The sequence below is a fragment of the Sardina pilchardus genome, chromosome 13 (assembly GCF_963854185.1).
Source record: "Sardina pilchardus chromosome 13, fSarPil1.1, whole genome shotgun sequence".
NCBI lineage: Eukaryota > Metazoa > Chordata > Actinopteri > Clupeiformes > Clupeidae > Sardina > Sardina pilchardus.
Window position 1 is genome coordinate 12,051,621 of NC_085006.1, and position 13,807 is coordinate 12,065,427.

Below are 13,807 nucleotides of genomic sequence, written 5' to 3' on the forward strand. Positions count from 1 at the left end.
CTGAAGGTCTAAAGGTTTAGCTGTTCAGCTACTTGTCGAATATGATGTTTTACCCTGTCAGTAACATTAGGTAAAGGATCATGTATTGTCCACCAGTCAGTATAAAATATAAGTGCCGTCAGGAGGAACAGGAACCCAACACAAATGGAACCATATCACAACCTCTACCTTCACCTTTTACTATGATGTAAAAAATATTGTAATCCTGTGAATCAGTGATAGTGAGTTAGTCTGGCTATCACCATACTAAGCTCAATATTTGAAGATTGAACATTTGTCTGGGGAGCTTTATTTCTACTGCACAAGAGGCGTGATCAAAGCATAGTTCAAATGACTGTACGTCTTTGGATAGTCTTTCAACCAATCAGACCAACGATCCGGGGGCGCCCTTTGGATAAACTAGTTTGTGATTGGACCCAGAAGATTTGGACAGGAAGCAGGAGAGGTAGATGTGCAGGTTTCCAGCTTGGGCTGCCGGGCAAAATCCAAATCACTGGCAGATCAGGCAGGGTAGACAGAGTATCCTATCCAGTGACAAACAAACATTCAACTGGCCCTCATTTACTAGGGAACCACTTGATCCATTTACTGTTGAGTAGTTTCAACTGAAGTCACATTAAACTTACCCTATCAAATATACATAAGGCATAAAAAATAAGAGCCTGCTTAATTGGCAAAGAAACATTTAATTTTTAAGGTTGATATTAAGCTGTGAAAGCACTGGTCCAAAAGAAAACTCCAAGGTATTTCATAGCAAACCATTTGCCTGCCAAGATCAGGGTGTTCTTTTTCCATTTAAATACAAGAGAATGTAAAATGACCTTGAGCACTGATGGTGAACTGATACTCCCCTGCATTTTGGACATTTTAAGGAAATGATATCGCCCCACAAAAATGTAACATCTACCATCCTATTCTATTGTGCTCAAACATGCTAACTAGTTGCAGTATATCTACAAAGCATCACAACAATATGTAACTTATTCTTTTTCATCTACTGGAGTGTGCAGATAAAGGGACAATCATAAAATACACTTATGTGTTAATGCTACAATAAGTGCATTTGTTATCTAATATATACATATTTGATAACTAATAAATTAGGGAAACAGACATTATTGATTTCTTTGGTACAGCAAACCTCTGACGAAGAAAACAAGCCTTTTTTACAGTGTTCTGCTGAAATATGTATACCTACAGTCATGGAATGTACTGCCAAAACACAACAATCCAGTATACGCAATACTTTGCAACGTTCCTTACCATTTTAACATCTTTAACAACTGGATATTTTTGCTTTTGGTTTTAATTAACACCATGGGACAAAGGTAACTGCAAAGGTAAGGTCTGCACTAATCAATTCATCTAAAAGATTGTACAGATTTACATTAATAAAATGAATGGTCTTCTAGTTGAATTTTTAAAATAATACTTCAATAACATTTTCTGTCACATAGCCATTGTTACTACTTGTTATTTTGTAACTACACAATGAAATATAGAAATACAGGAAATACAAGTTTATATGGCACATTAGTACTCATTGGTACTGTATTTCCCTAACCCCCATCCTTAAACTCAGTCCTAATTTTAACCTTACACCATTGCAAAGTAGCAATCTGCTGGTTGCCATCCAATCAAATATACTGTAACATGGGCTGTGTAATGGAAAGTGTTGCCAAATATTCTGTAATAATTACAATGACGATAAAAATGTAATGTAAAATATTGACACTTATACCCTGTTCCATGTCCTCTCCCCACCCCATTTGGCCCTGCCCACCCAAAGACACCACATTGGCAAATCCCTAAAGTGGTTCACATTTTCTGATGAACTGCCAGAAGTGCTTCTCATCTCTATCTACCTTCTCTCACTGTAACAAAAAAATAAATCAAACTAGTGCAGATCTGGCCATAAAAATATTACATCTGTCACAGACTACTGATCAAACAATAGTAACTTCAGCCATGTCATTTACTGCTAACACGAGGCATCATACATAGTATATATATATATATTTAAAAAAAAAAAAAAAAAAAACACCTTAGGGCACGCACACCATACTGCCATTAAGGTTGTTAAAAAGTCCAAGGATATCTTCTTAGGTAAGATATTGTGGGTCATCCTCACTCAGTCTTCAGGAAGCATCACTTGTTGTGAAACAAAAGAGGCTTCACCATACCTGCCAAAACTTTTGGAAGCTGTGAGGCAATCACCTCTGACATCATCTCTGGAAACTCCACCTTCATGGCGTCCGCCTGGATGAAGGTGCTCAGGCAGTACAGGTTGACCTTCTTCACAATCTAAATGGGCAGAGCCAGAGGAAGCCAACATTATCTTCAGGCAAACACAAGCCTACAAAGAACTCAACGAAAAGACTGTTTTATACACAAGACTTTTTCAAGCTTTGAAAAAGAGATGTAAACAACTAAAATGATTAACTATTTTTTTTTTAATTTAAAAAAGATTAAACACTATCTGGTCCATCTATGAGCTGATGTGAAATGGTTTTTTGGGTGTTACAAAATGACACTCCTTGAGAAGTATTCACTTGAGATCATGAGCCAAACCAGTTAAGGGTTGCATTGTGTTGTTCAAGCCTGTATTAGTTTCTACCCTGCATAGACCAGTATGGCCTTGCTGGTCAAGGTGATCTCCCAGCCCGTATCCCTGAGATTAGGCCTTCAATATGACTGCCCAGCTAATAAATTACATCAGGAGACAACGACTTCCAGTCACTGCAGCTAAAGTATTAGAAAAAAACATTTTTATGACTGCACTTATTAAAACATTAGTGTCTTACTGAAGCTCTGATAAAACACTACAACACTACAATCATGAATTGGGGCATGTGATATAGAGACTCTAAAATATTAAAGCTATGGTAAAATGTAACAATTTAAAATTCAGATATTGAAATGGGTGTTTTGTTTTACTGATAGATATTGTTACATGTTACTTGCACCTGTGAGTTCCAGGGAAATGAGAGGAAGGAAAAGCGACCAAGGACTTTCCTGCCAGTGGCAGCTCATCGTTCACTTTCAAATCCATTTGCATTCAACTTCAACCCTCAAAATTACACTGTAATCTTTGTTACTTTTAAGTTACTTAACCAGGAAAGGGCAGCTGAAAGACTTTAAATACTAAGTAGTGAGCAAGTAAGAGTACACACATCATTGCTGTTTTTGCTGTGCACCTCGTTATTTGTGCACATACTGTGTCATTGTTGAGTTGCCAGCATGTTACCAAAGAATGAACTCCAAGTGGTGTGCACATGAAACTCAATTCAAGAATTTTCTGGGATTATCACAGTAAATTGGATATGACGGTTTCATGTCCATTGCATTATCATGACCATGGGCAGTCACCAGAGAGCTGCCTGAGCATAGCCATCATCACTGATATAAGAAAATAATATACTAATAATAATAACTATAATAATAATTCACATCTGACTGAAATCGAACCAAATAAAGCAAGTATGTAGTGGTAGAATGTGAGATGAGACTTAAAGATGTATATGGAGCATTTTAAATTTTTTAAATGCATGTTAAAAATTATTTAGCAAAATGTATATTCCATCCACAAACGTAGAGTTGGAGTATAAAAGATGATTAAAAATGAAATGACTGCTCTATACAGGCATGCATACATTATATCACATCCCCTATAACGGTAACTCATCATATTGTGCAATCAGGAAACACATGATGTAGGCCTAATATCTTGGCCTTTCAATACAAGTTTAACAAAAGCACAGTGAGTTCGACAGTAACAAGATTTAAATTGTCATGATAACTGAAATACACAATTTACCTGGTTCTAAATGGGTCATACTAAGGATGAGTAACACTGTCACAAAATCATTGTTAGCCTCTGGCTTCTGAGAAAAGCAAGCCAATTTGACATTGTTGAAAGTATCCTTAAGAGTTGGAGGGGCCATGAGCACAGTAGGTGGGGGACAGACTGGGTTGCTTTGGCCATTAAGGACATGCATGGGTGCACAGTGCACACACAACCATCTCCTACCCAACTCGCTGTAGTTTTCTAACCCTTGTCAAATAAGGGTGGTGCCCTTAGCGCTAATGTTGATTATTGATTATGGCACACCCTCACTAACGTCTGTAGTCACTAAACTTCAGTCCTGGTCTGCCAAATAACAAATAACACTTACTGTCTTGTATATTATTTTTACAAAATGTTATCTCTTTTGGCCTGTATGTAGACCAAAAAGTAGAGGTAATAGAACAAAAGTATATTACTTTTCTGTTTGGTATTCACATTTTATTACATGTTATCAAAGCTCACTACTAATAATGTCACACTAGTCCCTTGTCAAATCATCAGATTATTTTGTAAACACTGACACGAGCACTTCATACCTCATGCATGGCATCCATGACTTTGGTTAGTTGATAGAAGCGCTGAGAGCTGGCGACCAACCCTTTCTCCTTGATGTGGATGGCTTTGGTCAGCTCACGGATGTAGTTCTGTCTCATTTCATCAAACTGGTTTTGGCTTTTTAGACCCTCTAGTGGCACTGCAGAACAAAAATTGATGCTTTAAAGGTGTATTCACACCAAGAACAATAACTATAACCATAATGATAAAAGTATCCACACTGACTAACGATAAGCAAAGTCTCTCCTTGTGTTTATGAATGTGATGGCTAAAATGTGATGGGTTCAGATTGGCTGTTAGCTTATATCATTCTCAAAATATCTCTGAAAGTGATCCTCAAAAATATCGTTCTTCAAGTCGTTAATGTTTTAGTTTATGTGTGAACGTTGTCATTTGTCATCATATTAACAAGAGCGAAATTTGTTTAGTTATCATAACTTAATCATTCTTGGTGTGAACGGCTCTTAACAACCTGTTACTAAATGAAACATCCTATTATTGTGTAGCACATTGTCAGCGATGATGTTATTCTAATACAATTCAATACTCTTTTTGGCAAATTTAGTAACTTGCTGTCTTGCTAGGGTTATCTGTTTATCTTAATGCACGTGCTCATAAAACTCAAGTCGTTGTACATCTGGCTGCGTAAATGAGAAACCGATAATTCTAAGTTGCTTCAGGAGCATATGGGTATGGTTTGATTGACTGTTGAACTCAACAATGTCACCAACCTTAGCCAGCATGATGAGCACTGGACATTTAATTCACCTATGGCAAATACACTTATGACCAATCAGCCATTCATAGCTGTAGGCATGTGGAGAGCAGCCTGTTTGTGATGCAGTGTTGTAGTTCTGGCATGATAACTGTTCTGCAGAGGAACCGTGCTGGATGTGTTGTAATGACCATGTGATTCTTTTTCTCCTCAAGGACGACATATTTCTCGTCCTTGAGGAGAAGAGTGTTATTGTTCAAACAACAGTAGGCTACAAATGATGCAATTCATAACTTGAAACAAAAAGCATATTGGCCAAGCCAGAGGGAAAGAGTTGGTCTTTCAAACAAAAGGTCATTTTACCAGTGTTGAGAAGCATCAGGGCTTTCATGCACAGAAATTCTTCCCTGGTCACCTGAAGATTAGCAAACTCTTGTGGGATGACCTGCATTGCCAGGCACAGGTCATAGATTGGTGACTTTCTCATCCGCTCTCTAAAAGTAAAAAATGAATAAGGCATATTTAATCTTAATCTTTTTTTCATTAAACGGCAACATAAATACTACCATGTTTTGACATAACACAAATACTCACTGGTTGAGAATGAGATCAGGGGCAAAGTATAAGTATTCACTGGAAACATTTTGAAAAGTCCTCCAGCCCAGAGAAAACACCATCAGGTTCATCCAAGAATACTGGATCAGTGTCATCTGGTCACTAATATGCAGACTACGAAATCCTTTTACAAACATATAACAGAAGACCAGAGGATTTCTCTTTCAGGCAGTGTTTTAAATTATGATATTCATAGTAGATTTGCAATACACTTGGTAGGACTATGAAAGAGTCATACGGTTCATAGGGTTCAGAATTTAGATGATTAACCAGTGCATCTGCCTGTATTGGAAACGTGATTTATGCATGAGGAGTTTCCATTAATTTAAGCTTATTTTCCATTGAGTAGAAAAATGTTTATCCTGGGCACTTATGCAATCTATTTTTCATTTGTTGAGTGCTGTGGGCATACTGTATATGTGGAAGAAACGTGTTTATTTTGTTTAATGATTAAAAAATATCTTAATGAATAATTATTTAATCAATCTCCTGTATATATTTCAAACAATGACTTCATGTGTGCAGTATGTGTGGTCGTCCAGTAGCTGTTACCTGGGAGTGACTTTGACCATCTGACAATCCACAAAAGCTGCCTCTCACAAAGCCGATTCAGGCAGTTAAGCAGCTGGTTAGGCATATCAGGCTGGGCGTTGTCATAGCCAGAATAAACCACCTCTGGCTCAATGCTGTCTAATATACTGATGATCTGTGGGGAGAGCTGGAGCTCTCTTAAGCTGGGCATGCAGGGTAAGGTGGTCATGGTCTGGCCGTCCCCTGTGATAGTCAGGGGTGAATGGAACATCAGGGACGAGGGCAGCCCCATAGCCTTCATGGCCCCAAATCGCTTCAGCTTCCGTCCTGTAAAGAGGCATAAATCAGCAATGATTACACTGATACAATCTGGATTACGGAATAAATCATCCTCATTCTAATCATTCTCATACTCTAGTGTATTGTTATGGTTATTACTATACAGCACATATCTTTGGTTTAATTTTGGGGTGTCAAACATGACACATGGTATATGCTGTGTTGTTTTAAATGTATTAAAATAAACTTTTTTAAATGTATTAAAAGAAAAGTTTTTAGGTCATTTGTTGACAGACAATGGCCGGGTTTCCCAAAATTGTTAAGAAGCTCTTAAGTGCTAGGAACTTCTTAGGAGCGTTGTAAGAATGTTCTAAGAACGCTCCTAAGAAGTTCTTAGGACTTAAGAGCTTCTTAACGATTTTGGGAAACCCGGCCAATGTATGTTGATGCATCATTAGTTACGGATGCTTTGTTTGAAAGGCAAGGCTACCATATTCACTTTAATACTTCTTTGAGTAATTTATCATATATCCATAATTTTTTTAGAACGTCGTTAATGTGTTTCTGTATTTTAAAAGTACAGGATCAAAGGGTATAAGAAAAATACAAAGAAATGAATGACTTTGCTGAGCAGTTCAAACACCAGTGTTTGATTTGTCTGGGTGAATAGGTTCTTCCGGAAAAAAAAGTGTAAAAACAACTACGGTGCCAGTAGGTATGACCTAGTAAGATAGGAATTGAGAATAATACAGAGGAGTAGTACCTCCCAACATCATGCCAGCTTGGTAGCACTTCCTGAGACGACATGCGGGGCAATTTTTTCTTCTAATCTTATCCACGATGCAGTCATTTCTCCCAGCACAAAGATAGTTATGATGGCCTGGACATCAGAGAGAGAGAGAGAGAGGACAGAAAGGTTGTTAGGTTACATTGAAACATATGCCATCCCTTTGTCTCTAAGAGAGAAAAGGCATGGGTGAGGCCAGGACATCGCAGTGGGAAGAGATGGGCGCTGTATTTTACCACACCAAAGGGGAGGTGTGCGTGGGGGCAGGGGGTGGTAGGGGAGAGAGAGAAAGAGGAATGAAGAAAGGCGGAGAACTGAAACGAGGCTAAGGACATAGTGACATGGTCATGGTCAGACACAGTGGCTCTTATATATCTTCTTCTGAAAGATAACGAGAACAGCATGTAAGAAAATCAGAACATTGTGTGCTTTTACCAAAATGATAGTAGGCATTGCATTGCGGATGGCTGATCCAATTTACATGATTTTATATCATTTTTAGGTGCATGGTACATGCTAAACTTAGCCAAAACATCTCAAATAAGTAGGGAAAAATAGTCTTCACCATTTCCATGTCTGGAAACAATGTTATTGTATGCTCATGGTGTTTAGGTGAAGTTATTTCACTTTACCTTCAACTGCCCTTTTGAAAAATACTTTGCAGCTTCCGCATGTGACAACCCCATAGTGACAACCGGAGGCCTCATCTCCACAGATGACACACGCTCTTTGAGGAGGCATCCTGTAAAACAAACCAAATCAAATGTATTTTTAAGTCATTAGAATTATCAAAGCAAATATAAGTAACTGGGTGCTTTTTTCCACATTTTTACATACAGATAAGATAAAAAAAATACAAGAAAAATCAAAACAATTGTAAATGCTCATCTATTTCCACATAAGATATCAAAAGAGCTATGATGTCATTGACATGCATGTGCGTGTGTAAGCGACTGATAGTGATAGGGCAGTCCATCCACTGCCTGAGTGTTCATTTATCAGTGTGCTCTATTATAAATCATAATAGAGAGAGATAGAGACTGTGTGTGTGTGTGTGTGTGTGTGTGTGTGTGTGTGTGTGTGTGTGTGTGTGTTTGGTGTTTGCACACACATTTTTTCTCAAAATGTCAGATGAATAGAATGTGCAAAAACAGTAAAGAAAACTGTAATCCCAACTAGTAGTTATCGCTGCCAGCAGCTAACATAGTCAGGCAGCTACCTCGCTAAGCTCTGTGAGCACATACTGTACGTGAAGGTTCACGTACATGCCCCCAGACTGTAGCACTGTAGCTGCCTGGCTGCATTAGCTGCTGGGTGTAGCAATTCGATATACTGTAGGTAAAACCGATTGTTTTCATTTTGTTTCTGACCGACAGCACTCGGTACTTGGCGACTGAAAGCTGATTCACTAACAGAATGAAAATCTTATTGATATACTAAACTGGAATTTCCTATATAATATGTCATGCGTGTGACCTAAATGAGAAGCTTCTAAGATCCTCTAAGTAATTTATGTCTAGGCCTACTCTGGAACACATGCACAGTACTGCAAGTGTTTTCACAATGGTCTTGCTTGTGGGAAAAATTGTTAGACATTCGTAAGACAGATTCTACATACTATTATGACAATATGAGTCCCACAGAGTTCAGAATCTGCCACCCGACAGTGAGCCTATACACGTTCAAATGAGTCCAGTAGTATACTTGTTCAAATGAGTCTACAGTCAGCTAGCTACATGGATTTGTTGCAATACAGAACCAGGTAACCCATAATTGTAAGCTTAAGTAGTTCATAATCCCATATGAATCATACAATTTGGAATTTCTTTAAAGTATTGTAACTTGTAATGTTCTCCAGAATAGTCATAGACAACTAAGAGCTTTTTAATAGGGGGTCAAGCAGGTCTCCATTACGATGTACAGGGAAATTACAAATATAGATACTTTATCATTATTATTAAATATCACTGTTATTGTAATGGGGTGGTCCCATGGGCAACCCCAGTGACTTCCTATTAAAAGCTCTTAGCTATCGATGATACTCTATAACGACGCCTTGTTTTCTCAGCATATGGTTGCCTGTAAAAGGCACTTTAATCGACAGTGTCTGCTAAATGCATTTACGCTTCTACATAGACTGTGCCTTAAACCTGTATAATTTTGGACAGATTTTATTTTATTGGTGTTGGTATTTTCTGGCCTGATTCAGCCGGGCCAGCCGGGCCTCTTGTTATTTTTATTTTGTTATTGACAAAAGCCTAATTAGTAGTAGTAGTAGGGCCTTCGTATCTGTTGCACATATCATTTCTACTTTGGGATGGTTCTTCTGTCAGTCATTACCAATTGCAACCTGTTAATCAGAATCAGTCAGAGATTAGGAATGAAATTATCTGTAGAATTTTGGATAATTAACCAACCCATACAAATGCTTTGTCCAGCACTTGATTTGAATTGAAATAAACACAAAACCCTAGTAATAATTTCCCTGTAAACTAACTCAGTTCACTCTGGTTGGCCCTCCCCTCCCATAGGCCCTCCCACTGGCTTGGATTTCATTATTTCAATGCACACCATAGTGGCAACCACAACACAACAAGGTTAGGGGTAACGCAAACAACACCCAATGTGAACTCTATACAAATGCTGTGTTACAATATGATGTTTCTAACATTTTGCATAATGATGACACAATAACACACATGCCATTTGCATAATAACAAGGTTCTCAAATGAAACTGTAAATCAAACTTACCAGGAAGGTGTGATGAGACATCTATCAAGACTTTTTTATCCCCATAACCTCTGACAAACAGCATCCAGCTGCTGCTTTTCACAACCCCACCCCCTCCTTTTTTTTATTTTATTTTTTTAAGGAAAGCATATTGACATTGTTGCATTTCAAATAATACCACCCCCTCCTACTTGCTTAATAATATTCCAAATACAATGCTGAGGAGCAGAGCCTTTTTATAGGATTTGTGTGAGATCCTAAAAGCAATTAATGCAGTCACATAACTTTAACTTTCATGTTTTACTTTAAAGACCTAGTAAACAGTGGGTGCAATAGTGACCTATAGCCGGTTATAGACTTATATTAGATATGATTACTATCAACTCATACTGTAATTTTGGCACTGCTAAATTTAAGACAATCCATTGGTATCACGTGTAATATCCATCAATTAACTCCTGCCCTCCAAAATGAACTCCCTTGCCCATTCAACCTAAGCATACTATGTCGGAGCAGAATTGAAAACTGAGTTTGGTTTATCATCAGGAAAACGTACCACCAAGCCATACCTATTGCCGCTTGGGCATAGGTATGGCTGAATGGGCTATTTCTATATTGTTAGTCCTACAACCCCAAACTCATATTGTGGTCATTATAAGCTCAGTGATTAGGAAACCTTTTAAGTCCTTACCCAGAATATGTGGAGTAGGTGTTCGAGGACCTCTGAAGAAAACCTGTGTTGATCCCATCAGCTGAGGAATAGGCCGACTGATGGTGCTGCTCTTCGGTCATTCCCATGGGCTGGCACCAAACTTGACTGTCCGCAGTTGAGGATTGAAGCGGCCATCTGGACATTTCGTTCTTGCACATGAACAGATGCTGCTGAGATGCCTGTGTGTTTATCACATCATAATTAACCATACATTTCCCAGAGATGCTCTCAGGAAATGGTTGTCGCGCATTACTCTGGTTCAAATCGACAAATATGGTCGGAGAACTGCTGAGAACTACCTGTTGGCCAGTACTGTGGCTTGGGAACGATGGCACTTCGACCATAAAGTCGAATTGCTGTTTCTTGCCATTGTAACAACTGTTCATGGCAGACACGTTCGATGTCAGACCAAAATCGGGATCCATTATGAGGGACGGTTCTCTCTCATCTTTAATAAACTTAGACGTATCTCCCTGTGATGCAATTGACGCAGATGAGCTTTGCGAACTTTCAGGAGACACCGACTGCTTCATCTGAAATTCCCCGGTGGGAATCCACGGGTCGTGCTCGGATTTAATATAGTCATCCGCACGATCGCTGTACTTTTTGTTAAACACTTTGTCTGACATGCCTTTGAGGGCGACGCTGTCGCTGATTGACTCAGGCTCTGTGCATAAAGTTGCCACATTTGCGAAACTACTCATACCGGTGGGGAAGCAAACCATCGTCTCCTTACAGTCCGTTGCATGGTCGCTTCCAGCGTCCGGATACTTTTCTAAAAAGTCATTAACTCTTTTACCAGTAGATGAATCTAATACAGAGGAGTTAATGCGTTCCATTCTGTCGACAAGATTACGTTTTCTGCTTTGAAAATATCGTTGGAAATCTCCAGAGCGCACTGTGCCAAACACCCGCTTCCTCTTGAGACTGGCGCCGTCTACTCCATCCAAGCCAGAACACCTCGTTTAGACAGATTACTCCCTGCGGCCAACAACTGTACAAAAACGTATCTAGCCTACCTTATATGTGCCTATTCGTCAACTGCGACTCCATGAGTAGGCTAATACCGTATTTCTTAAATTAAATATCAAATTAATTTCAGGACATCCTTACACAGAACACAATAAAGGTTAAGGAGAATAAACGTTCCCACCTATCTAGGCTCACTACTTTTACTATGAAGAGCATGCCACTATGAACAACACCCCCTTTCAGGCCAGCCTCTTTTTTGAAATTATAATTGGCTGACCTTTTCTGTCACTAATGTTTGCACTACCCATATGAGATTGTCTAGAAATAATATTTATTATTATAGCCTATACATGACCATAAAGGCTCATCCACTATCATTGTTTTACAATGACCTACCCTGTTGGTAGGCACAGTGTGTCGTGAATAGCATATAGGCAGTAGAATATTGGTTGACAATTGGTCACATATTACAGAGAAATGCTGTATGAACTTGACCACCCAACCATTATATGCATTATATGCATTTTAAGTTTTGTGAAATTCACCATATATTGTAGCTTCATGTAGCCTAATGTAAGACAAAATGAGGTTGAGAAAAAAAGTTTAGGCTACCCAAAGCAACTCTGCCCAAACTCATTTTTTGAGGCATCCTTTGTATATTATGACGTGTTGTATCTCTATAGGAGATTGGCTTCTCGGTCTGAGCTAAGGAGGTCGAGGTGACCATGAGCGATCTTTTTAGGCTACTCCTTTTAGAGACCATTTTAGTCACCTTGACAACTAGACTTCCATGAAAAGCAATGTGTTGTAAAATGTGCAGGCCTAATTCATAATACAGCCTATATTGCACCTTGATCGTTCCATATGTAGAAAGTAAAAAGAAAAAAATAAATATCACAAATCTGAGGCTAAATGTTGCTTCTGTAATTATGAGCTATTGGAATCAAAACATCACTGTTTTGTTTGATAAGTTTTCAGGGCAGTGATTCTCCCTTCATCACACATACTCTCTCTCTCTCTCTCTGTCTCCGTCTATATCTCTCTTTCACGCACACACACACACACACACACACACACACACACACACACACAAATACACACACACACACACACACACACTGAAAATTGAATCTGTGGGTGGCCACGTTGTGGGCAGGAAAGAGGTGGGTAAGTAAGTTGTTAGTGCGCCTGAGAGGTCAGAACGCTCTGTGAAACATCACCCCAGACTGTGATGAGGAATGGGTGCTATGGCAAAGCTAATGTCAAACTCACAGGCATATTATACCATGCAATTGGATGAGTCAAGGCTACCCTCTCATAAACTCACAGGAAATGTAAATGTGACGTGAAAGTAATGACCACAATACTCATAATAATTGCATTTATCATGATGCATGAGGTGTTTTACAAATGTAACTGGACAATTTATGGAAGAAGCATGATACGGTCATATCATCTCAGCATATGTCTCAGAGATGTTTCTTTTATAGTTTAATAGATTCAGAATGTGACAGGATCATTCATTTGATTTTTGTCAGAATACAAAATCACACATGGTAAAAGGTATAACAAAAAATGAGAAAACATCGCCATCTTGTGGGTACAATCATCAAATTGTTTTCAGCAATTTTGTATTTTGTACAGCAATATTTTGACAAATAGTAACTACAGATACAGAGGAGGAGGAGGAAGCTGACTATGAAATGAATCTGTTTGTCATGGTTTACAGCCTACTCAAACTATTGAACCTGTGACCTAGAGCTGTGAACTGTCATGAAAAGAGCAGCTCCGAAGTGCTTTTCCCAATGTTGCCAATGCACTTAGGCGTTACTATGCTCTTAGGCTTTTGCTTTATAATTCTGTGCTTGATTTACACTTTGGCCATCCATGCACCGAGTAAGTCATGTTTGTTTACTTTTCGTGCATTGCATGCAACTAAACATGATTCATCATCATGAGATCACTTTGGTTAATGCACATTATGAAGTCTTCTTTTGCAAAATATAATTTTCATAACTGTTGTTTTGTGTAATTTCATCTCTCTCTCTCTCTCTCTCTCTCTC

The 13,807-nt window shown here is 38.6% G+C and overlaps 1 protein-coding gene across 1 annotated transcript; it reads right to left on the reverse strand.

Annotated features, from left to right (window-relative positions):
* Nucleotides 1-675: 675 nt before the first annotated feature.
* On the reverse strand, nucleotides 676-11,909 carry pgr (progesterone receptor). The gene is made up of 9 exons (XM_062552707.1): nucleotides 11,072-11,909; nucleotides 10,752-10,951; nucleotides 7,962-8,071; nucleotides 7,306-7,422; nucleotides 6,285-6,590; nucleotides 5,712-5,856; nucleotides 5,481-5,611; nucleotides 4,384-4,541; nucleotides 676-2,304 (listed from the first exon to the last, which is right to left on the reverse strand). Exons 1-9 carry the CDS (start codon nucleotides 11,609-11,611, stop codon nucleotides 2,149-2,151), a joined length of 1,863 nt encoding a protein of 620 aa, XP_062408691.1. The 5' UTR covers nucleotides 11,612-11,909; the 3' UTR covers nucleotides 676-2,148.
* Nucleotides 11,910-13,807: the final 1,898 nt, after the last annotated feature.